The sequence below is a fragment of the Sarcophilus harrisii genome, chromosome 2 (genome assembly GCF_902635505.1).
Source record: "Sarcophilus harrisii chromosome 2, mSarHar1.11, whole genome shotgun sequence".
Taxonomy (NCBI): domain Eukaryota; kingdom Metazoa; phylum Chordata; class Mammalia; order Dasyuromorphia; family Dasyuridae; genus Sarcophilus; species Sarcophilus harrisii.
In genome coordinates this window covers 510,843,018-510,858,170 of record NC_045427.1, presented here as the reverse complement: position 1 = coordinate 510,858,170, position 15,153 = coordinate 510,843,018, and the positions used below count along the sequence as shown (strand labels likewise).

The 15,153-nt window shown below is 34.0% G+C and overlaps 1 protein-coding gene across 1 annotated transcript in view; it reads right to left on the bottom strand.

Annotated features, from left to right (window-relative positions):
- Nucleotides 1-15,153, bottom strand: part of LIPC (lipase C, hepatic type) — a 50,460-nt gene that overhangs the window by 25,315 nt on the left and 9,992 nt on the right. The window contains exon 4 of the mRNA XM_031955274.1: nucleotides 12,710-12,952. Within this exon, the coding sequence (XP_031811134.1) occupies nucleotides 12,710-12,952 (243 nt within the window). The remainder of the gene's footprint in view (nucleotides 1-12,709; nucleotides 12,953-15,153) is intronic.

Below are 15,153 nucleotides of genomic sequence, written 5' to 3'. Positions count from 1 at the left end.
AGTTTTCATTCCACACTTTCTTCCTGCCCTCTGATAATTCAGTTTTAAAAGATTTCTCACTGGTATTACAGGCTCTATCTTGAGGCGTTTTGGAGGCAGCTAACTATTCTAAACGATATAAGTTTCTTGGATTCAGGTAAGAATGTGAGAATCATTTCTCCCTCATTCCTTCACTTTCTTTGAATGAAAACAAGAGCTCTTGGGTGTGGAAGAAAATGCTGGAATTGTGTTGGGTTACATCTTTGCCTAGAAATTGAAAGCTTAAATTGGGCTCTTGAAGAAATGAGATGCTTTTGCCTAGAAAAGTACCTCTCAAGGGACCTTTTAAAGGACATTTAAAATGGGTGTAACTGCGAATGGGTGGGGATGAATTAGCGAATTTGAAGTTATAAAGGGAAAGAATTTAATTATGATGACTTTGGAAAGTGATGGTCAAAAATTAAAAAAAGAAAGTGATGGCCAAGAATTATAAACCTAGTTGGAGATATGAGATTTGTGTACTTCAGGAGTCCGGGGCAGTGAATTCTCTTCTGTGTACAAAATTCCTCACAGAACCTGATGCAGGTGCTTTCTCATCAATGCTAACTGATGATGAAACATTGCAGGGGATCAGTGGCAGATTGTGGCTAAGAATCTCAAGAAGAAACAATTATAGTTAATTCAGTCTTGTAAATAGTCCCTTACACAATTGCTATGGAAAAAATAATGATATACGTAGACAAGTGGTAAGGAATACTAATTTCACCTATTTGTTTCCTGAGTATCTACTTAGAGTGGATGGATTGATAATTAAAATGATGTTACAAATGTAGACTATAAATTTTCCACACTTGTTTGCTAAGTTGATTCTGAGGCAAAAAAACATTTTTTCAAGGCCTGTAGATTGGAATCCCTACACAGTTTTTCATCTCATCTGATTTTTATTCATCTCTTTCTATAGGGAAAGGAGGATATTTCTAGAATCTTAGAGATTTTTCTTTGATTCCTTTAACATTTTTAAGGTTTCCCCTCTGATAGTTTTTTTGATCAGACACATCCTCAGTGACCTTTTTTCACTATTTCTTTACATGTATCCTGTTGTTAATAATATACCACAGCTTACTTATACCTATCATAGAGCTTTCCTTTGTCCTTTGGGCCACTTGCAATTTTAACTCTTCTGTAATTATTTTGTTCCAAAATTCACAGGGCTATCCCACTGCTGGGGGAATTACTGTTAAAAATATGGACTTTAAGAATCAGTCAGTGTTTATTAAGTGTTCTAAATGCTGGAGATAGAAAAAAGGCAAAAGATTCTTGCTTTCAAAGAGCTTACGAAAAAGCCCCCATGGATACCCCCATATCACACCCCTTTGAGGAAGTGAGAGAGCCACAGTTGTGATACACTGTACAAATTTTTAGACTTTTTTAATATATTGATTAAATTTGCTGATTTTTAAAAAAATTATCATTTGTTGTATGGTGTAACTCTCTGGGAGAGACATTGGAGAAAACGTACTGATGTAAAAAACCCCAAAATATGTCAATAAAAATGATTTATTAGTGTACTGTTATTTTTAGGATTTATAAAAAATGTCTCACAGTGGAGATTACCAATAAAGGACTTTTTAATGTATTAGTTATAAAAATTATTTATTAAAAATTGATACTTTTTTATTTTGGGGGAAAGGGCAAAAGGATGCTTCCCAATAATTTCTCTCTTCATAAAGAACATTCTATAAGCAGTTAAGTAGTGGTGTGAATTGAGGGCTGAACCTGGAGTCAAAAAGACCCAAGTTCAATTCCATTTCCAGACAATTACTAGCTGTATAACCCTGTGTTATTCTATTTGCTTCAGTTTCCTCATCTATAAAATGGGGATAATAGCATATATTCTATAAGATTATTGTGAGAATAAAATGAATGACATATTTAATGCACTCTGTAAACTTTAAAACACTGTTAATTAAATAATTTCTCCTAATAAAATAATAGTTTAATAAAAGCACTAGAGTAAATGCAGCTGATGTCACATTGCACTTTTATAGTTTACTAATAATAACAGAAAGTAAAGATGTGCATTTTAATTTTAATAGTCTGTGGTCATCCTGCCATCTTGGGGGGGGGAAGGAGGGGAAAAATTGGAACAAGAGGTTTGGCAATTATCAGTGCTGTAAAGTTACCCATACATATTACCTGTAAATAAAAGGCTATTAAATTAAAAAAAAAAAAAAAGGAAAGTAAAAAAAAAATTTAATAGTCTGATACCAACATTGTTCATCATATTTGACTTGTGTTTTATTGTCTTTTCTTGTTAGCTTTATTTACATTGTTTTACACATGTACACTGAGTATTGTTCATTGAGTATTATTTCATAAAAGATTTTCTATGTTTATCAGTATGGTTTATATTTATTGTTCTTTTTAGACCAATAATATTCTATCTCCTTATATTAAAATTTGTTCAGCATTCTCTATTCATTGGGAATATGGGTTTCAAATTTTTAAAAAAAGACTTTTGGGTGTATCATATACCCTAAACCACTTAAAATACTGCAGTTTTTCCCAAATTCCAATCTAATGTCTTTCTTTTAAATTCTGGTTATAGCTCATTATTTGTTTTGTACCTGTCCAATGTAAATATTCGATAATATTCTAGATAAATGGACAAACTAGTGAGTATTAATGCTGATAACTTTTGACACTTTATATATCTTTGAAAGTAAGGGATAAGATTTGGGTTTTTTTTTTTTTCCAACCTCAAGTTATAATCTGGGTAATTTGTGTTTTTCATTCATTTTGTTTTTCCATGTAGCTGTCTAGATTTTCTTTTGTATGGCATTGGATCTCATTGAGGAAGTTCTTTAGCATTCTAGTGCTTTGTGCTGCAAACATCATTCATGAAACATGTTTACTCCCTTACTATCAATAGGGAATCCTTTTATCTGGACTTGCACAAAATTCTTCATGACAGTGGCACATACTTTAGACATCCAAATAGTCCTACTGGTTTTTTTTTTTGTTTGTTTGTTTTTTTTTTGCCTTTTTAAATATTGAAACTCAAGGCTGCATTGAACTATCAAACTTATCATAATTAGTTTTTGTGGTTTTAAGTGTTATAGAATCTTGTATGAGTTATCAAGGCAGAAAACACCAAGTTTAAGAAGAAGCTTTATTGCTACATTTGTTGATAACTGAATCAGATAATAATTTTGAAATTAATAAAGAATATAGTGGGATTTTATATTGTTTATATTTATCAGTCTGGTATGCGGAATATTGTTTATAATATGCCTATTTCCCCCATTGGAGACACACTTCATGTATGGTATTTTATCAATATTTTGTGGTGATGAAAAAGAACGATGTATGGGTTCAATAGCTACAAGTTTTTTTTTCTTTTTTTTGGTAAAAATTACTATTTATGATTTTTCCATTTTTTGAAAATCTCTTCTAGTTTGACATGTTTTGGAAATCAATCCTTGTATATCTTTAAAATGATTTTTCCTTCAATAAAAATTTGTCTGTATGTAATTCAGGTCTAGCTACCTTTACCAGCTTCATCTTCTTAAGTACCATTGCTATTTCCTTAGAAGGATAAATGGTTGACCCTAGATGTGGTCTGCCTGTAAAATAGATGGCTATAGAAACAACAGCACATCTGTCCTATTTCATATCTATTTGTTCTACTCATTCCAGTGTTTCCTATTGATGCTCTTAGGATAATTTAACTTTTGTGAATATTATGCCAAGTTCTCTGTGAGTTCATTTTCCTCTTGACTGAGTTTTGTTATTTTGTGAGGTGAACTATTTATAATTTTCTGTATTTCTTTCCCATAGGTTTTATGAATAGGCATGTGCTGGTTATCTTCACTGTATTGTTTTTCTGTTTGGCAGGGATTTTCTGGCTGAGGTAGTACTAGGTTTTTAGTCACTTGGCTATGGCATTCAATAATATTTCTATGAAATAGCAATGGAATCAAAATCTTTACTTTTGTTATTCATGGAGTAGATGATTTATATTTAGGTAGATCATGTTGGAGCTGCTGTTGTTACAAAGGGTCTTCTTATTTTTATCCTCCTAATTTGATTTTTCATTTTGACATTTGTTTTAATCAATGACTGATGATTCTGAAAATCCAGATTCTAAAATATCTCCCACGTTGGAAAATAGACATCTCCTGTCCATTTTGATATCACTGATTTAATTTAAAAAATATTAATTAGTGCTGGTAATGTCAGTACTCTATAACTCTCTTCTTTTGAAAAACACTTTTCATGTACAGTATATGGTTACAAGCTTTTTTATTTTTTCATTTCTTCACTCCATACTGTATTCTTCAATGTCATTTTGATAATCTCCTGTGCTCATCTTTGCATTGAAATTACCAAGTATAAGTAAATTAAGCCTTAAATTAAGACAAGGATTGAAGTGATTAGAGAAACACAAGAAGAATCAATGTTAGTGGCAAGAGGAGTAGCAATGTAGGTAATTATATTGAGGGAAAGGGCCTTCCTTGCTAGTAATAAATTCCTATTTAAAAGACAGAGCATTTCTGATTCTGTTACAAGGTAGAAAGAAAGTGCTAATTGCTAATCAAGGCAGTTGATCATTATATCTGGGGGAGAAAGTAAGAAGCCTGCCATAAATAACTTTAGTTTCACTCAAGAGTTCCCTCTTATTCAGCCTCTACTGCAGTAAATAGACATGGCACCCAGGAAGACTGCTGCTCTGCAGGTTAGACAAGGGAGCTACCCATAGGAATCAGAGAAATCCAAGGTTCTCAATTCCAGGGAGTACAGAAAGCAAAGGGGATTTTGTAACAGCCTGAAGGGAGTGTGCATTGTTTCTGTTTCTTCCAATAGCAATTATTTATTTACAAAGTGTAAGCTAGTTTCTGTCTTAGAGGAAACAAAAAGGATAAATGTATCTCTCATCTGCTTATTGTAGGGGAGAATAAATATGTGAAATCTTTAAGAAAAAGGCAAAGAAGAAAAGGGAACTAAGGAGATAGAGGGTCAGAAGTTTGGAGAATAGAAAAATGTGGTACAGAGAAAGAGGAAGAAGGACTACTGAACATTTCAAGCTTAGAAATTGGAATAAAGTTTTCCTCACAAAGGAATTGGGGGGAGGGAAAGAACTGTTGCATCTTCTCAAGAAGAATCAGCTTCTGATACTGTAACGAATGGTCAAAAGATCTCATCAAAAAAAGTCTTCCAGTGCTGATCAGAAGAAAAGTAAATGAAGAATTGATTGATAAATTCCTACAGAGGAGTGCTAAAGCAACTAGTCATCAAACTGATATAATAATAAAGAGATGTACTGTCTTAATGGGGTTTTATGTGACAGAAATCTTCCCAAGACTTTTCAAAGTTGAAGATCACCATTCCTTGTGATTCACAGAGAAATAAATAATAGTGACATATTAAAAATATAAACCATAGCTGAGGATTATGAAACTCTGGGCAAGAAATAAAGGTCTTTGGGAAGGAATATGGAATTAAAAAAATCATTGCTACTTATTAAAGGTAGGAGGTTCTGAATAAAAAGTTAGACTTAGGAAGTAAACAAATAGCTAATTTGTTGGTGACCAAGAATGGGATTTGAATTTCTGCAACATAACTTAAAATATTGGAATTTTATTTTCTTACCAAAGGACGGAGTGTACCTAGTAGTGAAAGCCAAATACACATTTAAATGGAATCTGATCAGAATTCTGATTCTAAATTGGCTCTAAATTGAAAAAGGAAAGGAGGAAACTGCCTAATCTATCCATCAAGCCAAATAGCATAGAAGGTAAAAAAAGAATAAGAAAATATGGAGAATAACAGATGATTAAAATCAGTAATTCATATGAGACAATATCCAAGAAGAAAGGCAGTGAGGGAAAATGCATTGAATCAAATATTTGTATATGCAAATAATAAAGTCTAGATAGTAAAAAGTGTCAACTGGAGATTGTATTATAGACTTCATTCCAGAAAAGACATTACAGGCTAGTCCAACTCCTTCATTTTACAGGTGAAGACTCAACACCTAGAAAGGATAAGCCATTTATCCAGTATGGCGAAGGAAGGATTTGAATCCTAGTCCTCTAACTAACTCAAACTTATCTTCTTTTACTATGCTGCTTCCTATGGTACTTTTATTATGAACACTACATATGTAAATTTGCCTGTAAACCCATAGTCTCTTTTGTGGGGCATGCTTCAGATCTTAATTCAAAAGAAGTGCATTTGATCTCACAGGTATCATTGAATTTTGATGGGATGAGATTCATGCCAGGGTTATGATTTTGGAAGATTGTTCAAAAGGAGCAGAAAACATAAAAAGAGTAAAGTAACACTTTTTAAAGAAGTTATATTCTTGTGGGGAAATCCAGATACCAAATATGGGAAACGTGGCAGAAACTACTTAGATAAGGATTGGTGTAAAGAAAAACAGAAGCAGTCACACCATTTTAATGTCAATTCAACTAGTACCTATAAAATGTCTACAGTGTGCAAGGAACTTAACTTTAAGTACTTAGGATATAAAGACAATAATAGGTTACCATATATAGAGAGATAAGTAAATACAAAATATATGTAAAGAAAATCATTAGTGTATAATGAGGACAAAGGATTTAGGCAACATTTCAAGAAGCAAAACATAGACCTATGATGTATTTTTTTTTTTATCTTTTTACCTCCACCTATTTTAGAATTCCTACCTTCCTTTGAGGTGCCACTCAGCAAATGCTTCGTAGAATTTATGTAAAATACTACCCCAATCAACTAATTTTTTAGGGTCTTTGTCTATATTTTGTATTTATTTATCTGTATATGGATTGTTTCTCTCCACTAGAATGTAAACTACTTGAGGTTATGGATTGTCTTTATTTCTCCAATGAAGTGAAGTGGCTTTAACATAGTGAGGAAGTACTTGTTGAACAAATGAATAAATGAATGATATGGAAGTGTTACATGGTAGTGATTGGAGAAATTACTCTATCCAGACACTTTGTAAAGCTCTATCTTTATCAAAAGCAGAACAAATGACTTGCCTTAAGCGTAATTTGTTTTTCTTTCTTTTTTTTTTTTTTAAGATAGGAAAGCAACAGGGAGAATCATGATTCTGTTTATGATTCACCAGGTCTGTCTGCAACACATCCTACAGTATTCAAAGGGTTGTGATTGCTGAGTCATTGTCAGTGATTTCTGAAAGACTGTGAAGAGTGAGAAAAGTACTGAACAGGAGAAGGGCATGTATCCCCATTTCTGAGAAAGAAAATAGGGTAAATTCTGTAAGATGTAGATCTGTAAACTTGATTTTGATTAGCAAAATTCTAGAATGTATTATTAAACAAAGATGAACTGGTTATTGAAAGAGATATGTAAGTCATGAAAGGAAATGACCATTCAGTCTTGAAATTCATGAAAAAGGAAAGAAAAAAAAAACAGACATAATTTAACGTGCGTTAAAATTTTGGGGGGAAAATTTTCCCAAAGATTTAAAGAGGGGATAAATAGGATCTAATATCTTAAAACTTGTCAGGAGACATTGACTCAAGACATATATGTTCTCAAGAATGAAATTCTGAAAATACAAACAGATGTGATTTCATTGAGAAGAAAGAGGGGGAGTTACCTTAAGGGACTGAGATAAGTCTAGGGAATTCATTGAACAACTCAGATTTAAAAAAAAAAAAAAAAAAAAGAAGTGGGATCAAGGCAGGCTGTGGAAAAAAAAAAAAGCAAAATTATGGTCTAGCAGCTAGTGTCAAGAATGCTAAAGTCTAGAGTGGACTGAATGAGCTACTAGCAAAATTAAGGGGGGAAATGTTGAAAAAAACAAATAAATCTGTGTTGGGGGCAAGAGGAGAATTTTTAAAAGGGCTATTACTACCACTAATATTGAGATCAATGGATTACTGTGAAAAAGCAAAACTGCTTAATTCTTTTTATTTTTCTCTTTTCTAAGGAGAAGGATCTTTGTTCTAGGTAGCATACCAAAATGGTTAGAAAAGACTTAAGACTGAAGGTAAAAGAAGAGCTCATTTTAAACTGATGAACTTAGAGTCATCAGGTCATGAAAAATTACAGCCTAGGAATTATGGAATTATGGAATTATAATTAAGGAATTATGATTTTTGTACCACAGTTCATATCTTGGAGAATAGGAGAGATACAACAAAAATCGAAAATGGCAAAGGTTTTGATTTTCTAAAAAAAGGAATAAAGGATTGATTGTTCAAACTCTAGGCCTTTTTTTGCCTTTTATTTTGACTTAGATTCTTGGAAAAAAATATAGGATACATTAGTAAAGGGATGGTTTAAGAATACTTAGAAAAGAAGGCAGTGATTACTAATAGCTGGTATAGTTTATTAAGAAGTGATCATGTTAGATTGGCTTCCTTATTTTTTTTTTTGATAGAGTTGTTAAGTTAGATAGAATTTATCTAGACTCCAATTATATATTTGACAAAGTTATTCATATTATCTTTATCACCAAGAAGAAAAACTCTGGGCTAGTTAATAGTAAGGTAGCTTCAGAATAGTTTAAATAAGATGTGAAACATAGTAATCAAAGGGTTGGAGTCAGTTTGGAAGTAGGTTTCTGAAATGGACATTTTGGAAATATAAGGAATCATGCAAGATAGAAAAACATTTTGTATTTTTGTCTATTTAATAGGTCTCAATGGCCAAAATTTTTATCACCTTCTGATGATGAATGTTTTCTTAGCTAGACTGATCTTCAGACAGTATATCTACCACCAGCTCAGTACTCTAGTCTTTTCAATTTGGTGTCACTGGTCAGAGACTGCATTCTCTTGTTAAAACAAGACAATCTCCATGTCATACTGAAGCCTCAGAATCAGTAGAAATGGGGTTGTCCTAAAAGCATCTTAAAGGGAAGTTAGACGTAATATGCTTAGCTCACTTTGAGATGTACTTACTAAGTTTAGACATTTGTGAAGCTGGGTTAAACATGGCTACTAAACATGTGCTGTGAGATAATGAGAAGATTGAAAATTTTATGTTTGTACTTACAGGAATTTTCTATTCACAAAGTCTAGAAATAGTTATGGGATACATGGAAAGAGTATAAGGTCCATCTCAGTCTCTTAGGGTAGTTCCCTCTCTTTCTTCTCAATGAAATCACATCTGTTGTCATCTCTCTTGAGCCAATTTCCCCTAATAAGTTTTACGACATTAGGTCCTACTTATCCCCTCTTTGCTTCTTTCCACTCAGATCACTGGATGAGTGGGCTGTCAATATAATTGGTAATTATACACTGATTACTGATGGCTAGCTTGATGTTGACCTATGGCCCCACAATCTAGTGAAAGGGATGAAGGATGAAGGAAGGATTAATTCTACTTCCCATCCTAACGAGAAGGCAATGTCCTAAACACTGGAAAAGAGAAGACAAAAATGAGATAGATCTTATTGTCAGGGAACTTATGGGTTCATGCTGTTTCCCCAAAAAGAATATAAGTCCAGACAAAATATATATGGATAGGTATTGACCCTGTGATTTTATTGATAAAAGGTTAATTACAGGATGAGGAAACTTCCCTCTTCCAGTACCAGTCAGCATCTTCTCTATAACTTATAGTCTTGGAATCCTGAGAAGCTAAGTAACTTGTCCAGTCACACAGCCTTTAAGAGTTAAAGATGAGACTTAAGATCAGGTCTTCCTGTCTTCCTATTCTTTATCTATGTAATATGCAAACTTGTAATGTAAATATGCATTATTTAACTTTGTCTTCTGATTCCATCGAGGATGGAAGCAATAAATGTAATTTTTTTTTGAGGAGGAAACATTAATAATTGTGTAGTTTAGGAAAATCCTCATGGAAGAGGTAAGGTTTGAGCTCAGCTTTGGCAAAAGTCAGGGATGCAATAACAATTGCAGAGAATGAGAGGAAAGAGGAAACGTGTCATAGACATTGGGAAAATTGAGATCATAGACAATGAGATATGAGCTGGAATGTCATGTGTGAAGAATCTCAAGGAGGCCATTTTGACTATTATAGATTGGAACCAAGTTGTGAAGGCCTTTACCTGCCTTATGAGGACATTTGTATTTAATCCTAGAGCTAACAGAATCAATGAAATTTATTGAGTAAGTCAGATTTGTGCTTTAGGAATATAATTTTGGCAGCTATGTAGATAATGGATTGGAGAAGGGAGGGACTGGAGGATAGCAATTAGGAGACTATTGCAATTGTCCAAGTAGAAATTAAAGAGGAGCTGGTCTAAGGTGGTAACCATGTAAGAAGCAAGGAAGAACTTAGATATTATACTAAGATATTCTCCCAGTTGTCCACCATCTTCCACTTTATTTGCCTCTGACCTCGAGCCTTCTTTAGGAAACTTTCAAAATATACTTCCAAATACTAACAATTTAAAAAAATCTACAACAATTGAATAATAATTTTATTATTGGAGAAATTACTCTATCCAGACATTTTATAGAGCTCTATCTTTATCAAAAGCAGAACAGGTGACATGCCTTAAGCATAATATCTTTTTCATTTTTTTTTAAAGATAGGAAAGCAACAGGGAGAACCATGATTCTGTTTGTGATTCACCAGGTCTGTCTGCAACACATCCTTTCACATGCCTTTCATTTGACAACAATCCTGTGAGGTAGGTAATATAAAGTATTATTACACCTATTTCATTAGATGAAGAAACTGAGGTACAGGGGGATTAAGTGATCTTTTCAAATCATATAGTTTATAAATGGGAGAGCTGAGGCTCAAACCTAATTCTTAAGGCTGCAAGTCTGGTGATCTTCTACTATTACTGCATTATCCCAATCACAAAAATATTTTTAAAAAATGTTTTGGATCTTTTAAAAAATATATTCTCTTTCCTCTCCATTTTTGTCTACATCGTTTCTTTTTTTTTTTTTTTTTTTTCACCATTTGCTGGCAGGTTGGACAGTTCATAGACTATAAATTTTATCATGAAATGCTTAAGAAATAGATACTCCAGGATAGGGGATGGCCTTGCTTTGTAAAGCTGCCTCTCCCTGTCTGGCACTCTGGAGACACTGAAATTTTATGCCCATAATGCACTGCGGTGATTACTTGAATTGCTTAGCTTCTTGATGGAATCAGGAGAGGAAGTTAAAGTTCAGGCAGGTAAAGGAATCCTTTGTTTAAAAAGTAATTTACTTGGTATTTGTAACCTTTCCCATCATCATGCAATTCTCCATGCCTACCACTGATAAAGTTATCTAAAAATGTCAGCAACGCAATAAGATGTGAGCTTGACTAGATCTGTGCGTAAAGCAGAAATGTTGATGCAAACAGATGTAGGATTATTCATCCTGTAAGATTTCAACCTACATGTAAGTACCATATTCCTCCTACTTTCTTTCCCTTCTGGTGTTAGTCCAAGGTTATGTTACAGCTCTTCCTCTTCAACCCAGAGAGGGACCAGAATTGAGTATGTTACCCTAGAGTAAGTACTCAGCTGAAGAACATTTGAAGAATAAGGTTGGAACCATCTCATTTAGATAATGATATCTGGCAGAATCAGCTGATTAAACCCTTGGGGGAAGTTTGGTTAGGAGAACAAAGTTTTCTTCTTTTTTGATAAAAAAGAAGTTGGCTCACATGATTTGTTCTAGGAGTTATTGGGGCTTTTTCTTAGCTCTTGGCTGGGAGCCTGAATGTGTTAAGCTGGAGGTTGGGTGGGGGGGGAGGGGAAGCAAATGATTCCATAAAAATTTTACTGACTAGAATATGTTATTTTAGAATTGGGATGCTTAAACTACTAACAACTTATGTAGTTATAAGTTTATATAGACATAAGTTAAATAACTTATGTAGTTATAGTTTATATAGCTTATGTAATTAACATAAAATTCCTTAAGGTTTATAAATTGCTTTCCTCACAACAAAGATCATTAGAGCTAGAGAGGAGTTTAGAGATGATTTTTGCCTAATCCCTCCATTATACAGAAAAACCTTAGTGGGAGAAATGGAATGACTTGTGTGGGTTGACAATGAATTAGTTGTAGAACTGGAATTAGATTTCACATTTTTTGATCCTTATTCTTTTATGTACTTTCCACTGTACATCTGCATGTAGTATTTGTATACGACCCTGCCTCTATGCCCATTTATTTGAAACTCTTCTCACTGGTAGATACTGATTATTTAATGTTCAGTGCCTTTGTGAGAAGCACAGTTGGTGAAAGATGGTGAGAAAAGAGATACTGTTCTTGCTTCCAGCTATGAGAGACTCTCTTCAGATCCCTGAAGGGAGAGACATTCTGGAGAAGCTGATCTGTAGAAGAGCTGACATGGTGATCACATTGTCTTCTTTCTAGTTTCTCTCTCCCTTCAGGGATCTGAAGAGAGTTTGGAATGGTATCATTTCTCCCTCAACACTGGAATCTCTTCTAACTTTTAGCCATTCTTCCCACCAACTCAGGCACCAAGCACTGAATAATTAATATCTACCAATAAGAAAAATCTTATGCAAATGGGCTTTGAGGCAAAGGTTTTATTTATAAGGTAAACACAGATCAGTTTACCTCCTCTTCCCCCTCTTCCCCAAAAAGATATTTAAACAACCTATTGGATTTCCAACCACTTTTGCCTGAATATTACTAACACCTTTGGAAAAGGTGGACAACCTGTGACTTGAGTCAGAAAGGAAAGGAGGCCCGGGTTCTCTGTCTTTGAAGGAGACTCACAGCTAATTTGGAGCCTTCACACTTACCTTTGAAGGGGGGGTGTGCTTGTGTGACCAAGAAGAGTTTTTTGCTTTTCTGTTGACGCTGCTTCCTGATGTAGTAGCCCAGGGTGTTACATCGACCTTTCTTGCAATCAAGGCACAAACCCTTGTTGAAGGTATTCATGTCAGTGCACCAGTAGGCTGTGCTCTGCAGGTGGTGGTGAACAATGGAATCGATGAAGAGGTGGACTGCTCTTTCATGGGCACATTTCACGGTCTCTGTGATCCCTGAAACATGCCAGTACGGTTAAGATGTTTGCCACCAGGTAACAACTAGGGTGGGGTGACCAGGGCTTTCTTCTCAGGGCACCAACATTTAGGAGGGACAGACATCACATTTCCTTGGTACCATAGAAATAGCCTAGTTAGCAAGAAATAATTAATAGTGCAAACTACTCCTTAATAGGGCTTCCTCTTCTCCAGCTGCGGGGCTTCCTCTACTTTCCTTCCCTCCCTTCCCCCACCATTTTGAGGACCATAATCCCACTATGTGTCCAGTTGTCTGTGTCTCTCCCTCAAATTAAGTTAACTTGAAGGTCCTTTGCATGTTGCCTTTCTGGGGCACACGTTGTAAAGCTTGACCGAGCCATGAAAAATGCTAGTTACAATTGTCCATTGCATACAGTTCCTGTTGGTTGTATGCTAGAAAGGGAGAGGGTATTGTCTTAAGAATGTTGACTCAGAATCCAAGTGTACCTTTAGCTCTGCCTTCAGTGACTGTGGGGACATAACAACTTCAAATATAGTCAAACAGACCATTAACCATCCATGTCTATTAGGATGGGAGAAATTTGACAAATAGAGCTAAGTTCAGAAAGAAAATGTCTTACTTCATAATGCAGTTAATTTTTTTTCCTTTTTTTTTTTTCCTGAAGCAACATGGGTTAAGTGACTTGCCTGGGGCACACAACTAGTTTTTAAAACTAGTATTTTACATGTTTAAAAATTTTAACTATTTTTTGTTTTCTAACTTGTCTTAAAAATTAAGTTGACTAGCTGTGTGACTCTGGGCAAGTCACAACCCCAATTGCCTCAGCAAAAAAAAAAAAAAAAAAAAAAAAAAAAAAAAAAAAAAAAATTATGTTGACTTTTGTTTTTCTATTGGCCTTAGAACTTTCTCCTTACATGGATTAGTTGTCAAATGGAAATAGGCCAAATAGATAAAATTGACAAACATTCTTACTTGAGTCATAACATTTAAAATATTTAAAGAATAAATATTTTATGGTTACTGCTTTATAAACTGATAGAATCTCCTGATTAAAGAAGAGAACAGATTAATCAGTGCTTTTTTGTGATGGGAGCAAAGAAGTTTTTCCAGTTCCTTCACGTTTTCATGATTTGAGTGGAAGTGACCAGCTTATAGTCACATTTCTATGTTGGTCAGATGACGGGGCTAGGTGAAGGTCTAGCCTAATAGGCCATATTAACACAAATGGGAGGCAAAGTATTTTATCTTCTCCCTTAGATAATGATCAAGCAGGAAAATATTGGGGGAACAGTACTGAGGTCTTTACAGTTTGTGCATGTATATACATATACACAATTTAGTGTGTGTATTATGTATATATATATATATATATTCACAAACACAATTTGGTATATATGATGTGATATATATATATATATATACATATATTTATGTATATACACATATATGTATACATACATATATACATATATATTTACATTAAATCTGGAATTTCTTTCACATAAGGAATTCTTAGTAAGGAAATTCCCTTTCCTTCATCAATGCAGAGCTGCAATTTTATGGTTTTATGGAATTCTGTGAGAAGTTAAGTGGTTTGTTCAGGGCAAATTTGTGTGCAAGGTGGGACTTGACTCTTGTGGATTCCAAGGCCATTCTTCTCTATCTACTATATCAAGACTGTCCTTTACTTTGCAAACAGTAGAAGCTTTATCAGTATTTGTTGAATTGAATTGAATTATAATGTATAAAACTATGTATCAGAAAGTGCAAAGTGTGATCTCACAGAGTAGTAGGCCTTGCATCATTTTGTATCCAACCAACTCTAGGACTCACCAAAAAATAGGGATGAAGAAAATAGAGGGGAAAAATGCCCTCACTGGACAATTTTACAAATAATATTTTCTAAGGATAGAATTAGATAACACTTTTAAAATAATAATAATAGCTTGCATTTATGTAGTGTTTTAAAGTTTACAAAGTGTTTTTATAGACATGCATTATATGTTTTCCTTTGATCCTTACAATAACCTTATGAAATAGATTTCTGTTATTATTCCTGTTTTACAGATAAGGAAACAGACATCTAGTGATTTGTCTAGAGTCACAAAACTAGTAAGTTTTTGAGGTAGGATTTAACCCAAGTTTTCCTGAATCTGTCTAGCATTCCAATTACCACACTAGACATGTCAAACATGTGACCCCTTGAGGTCCACAACAC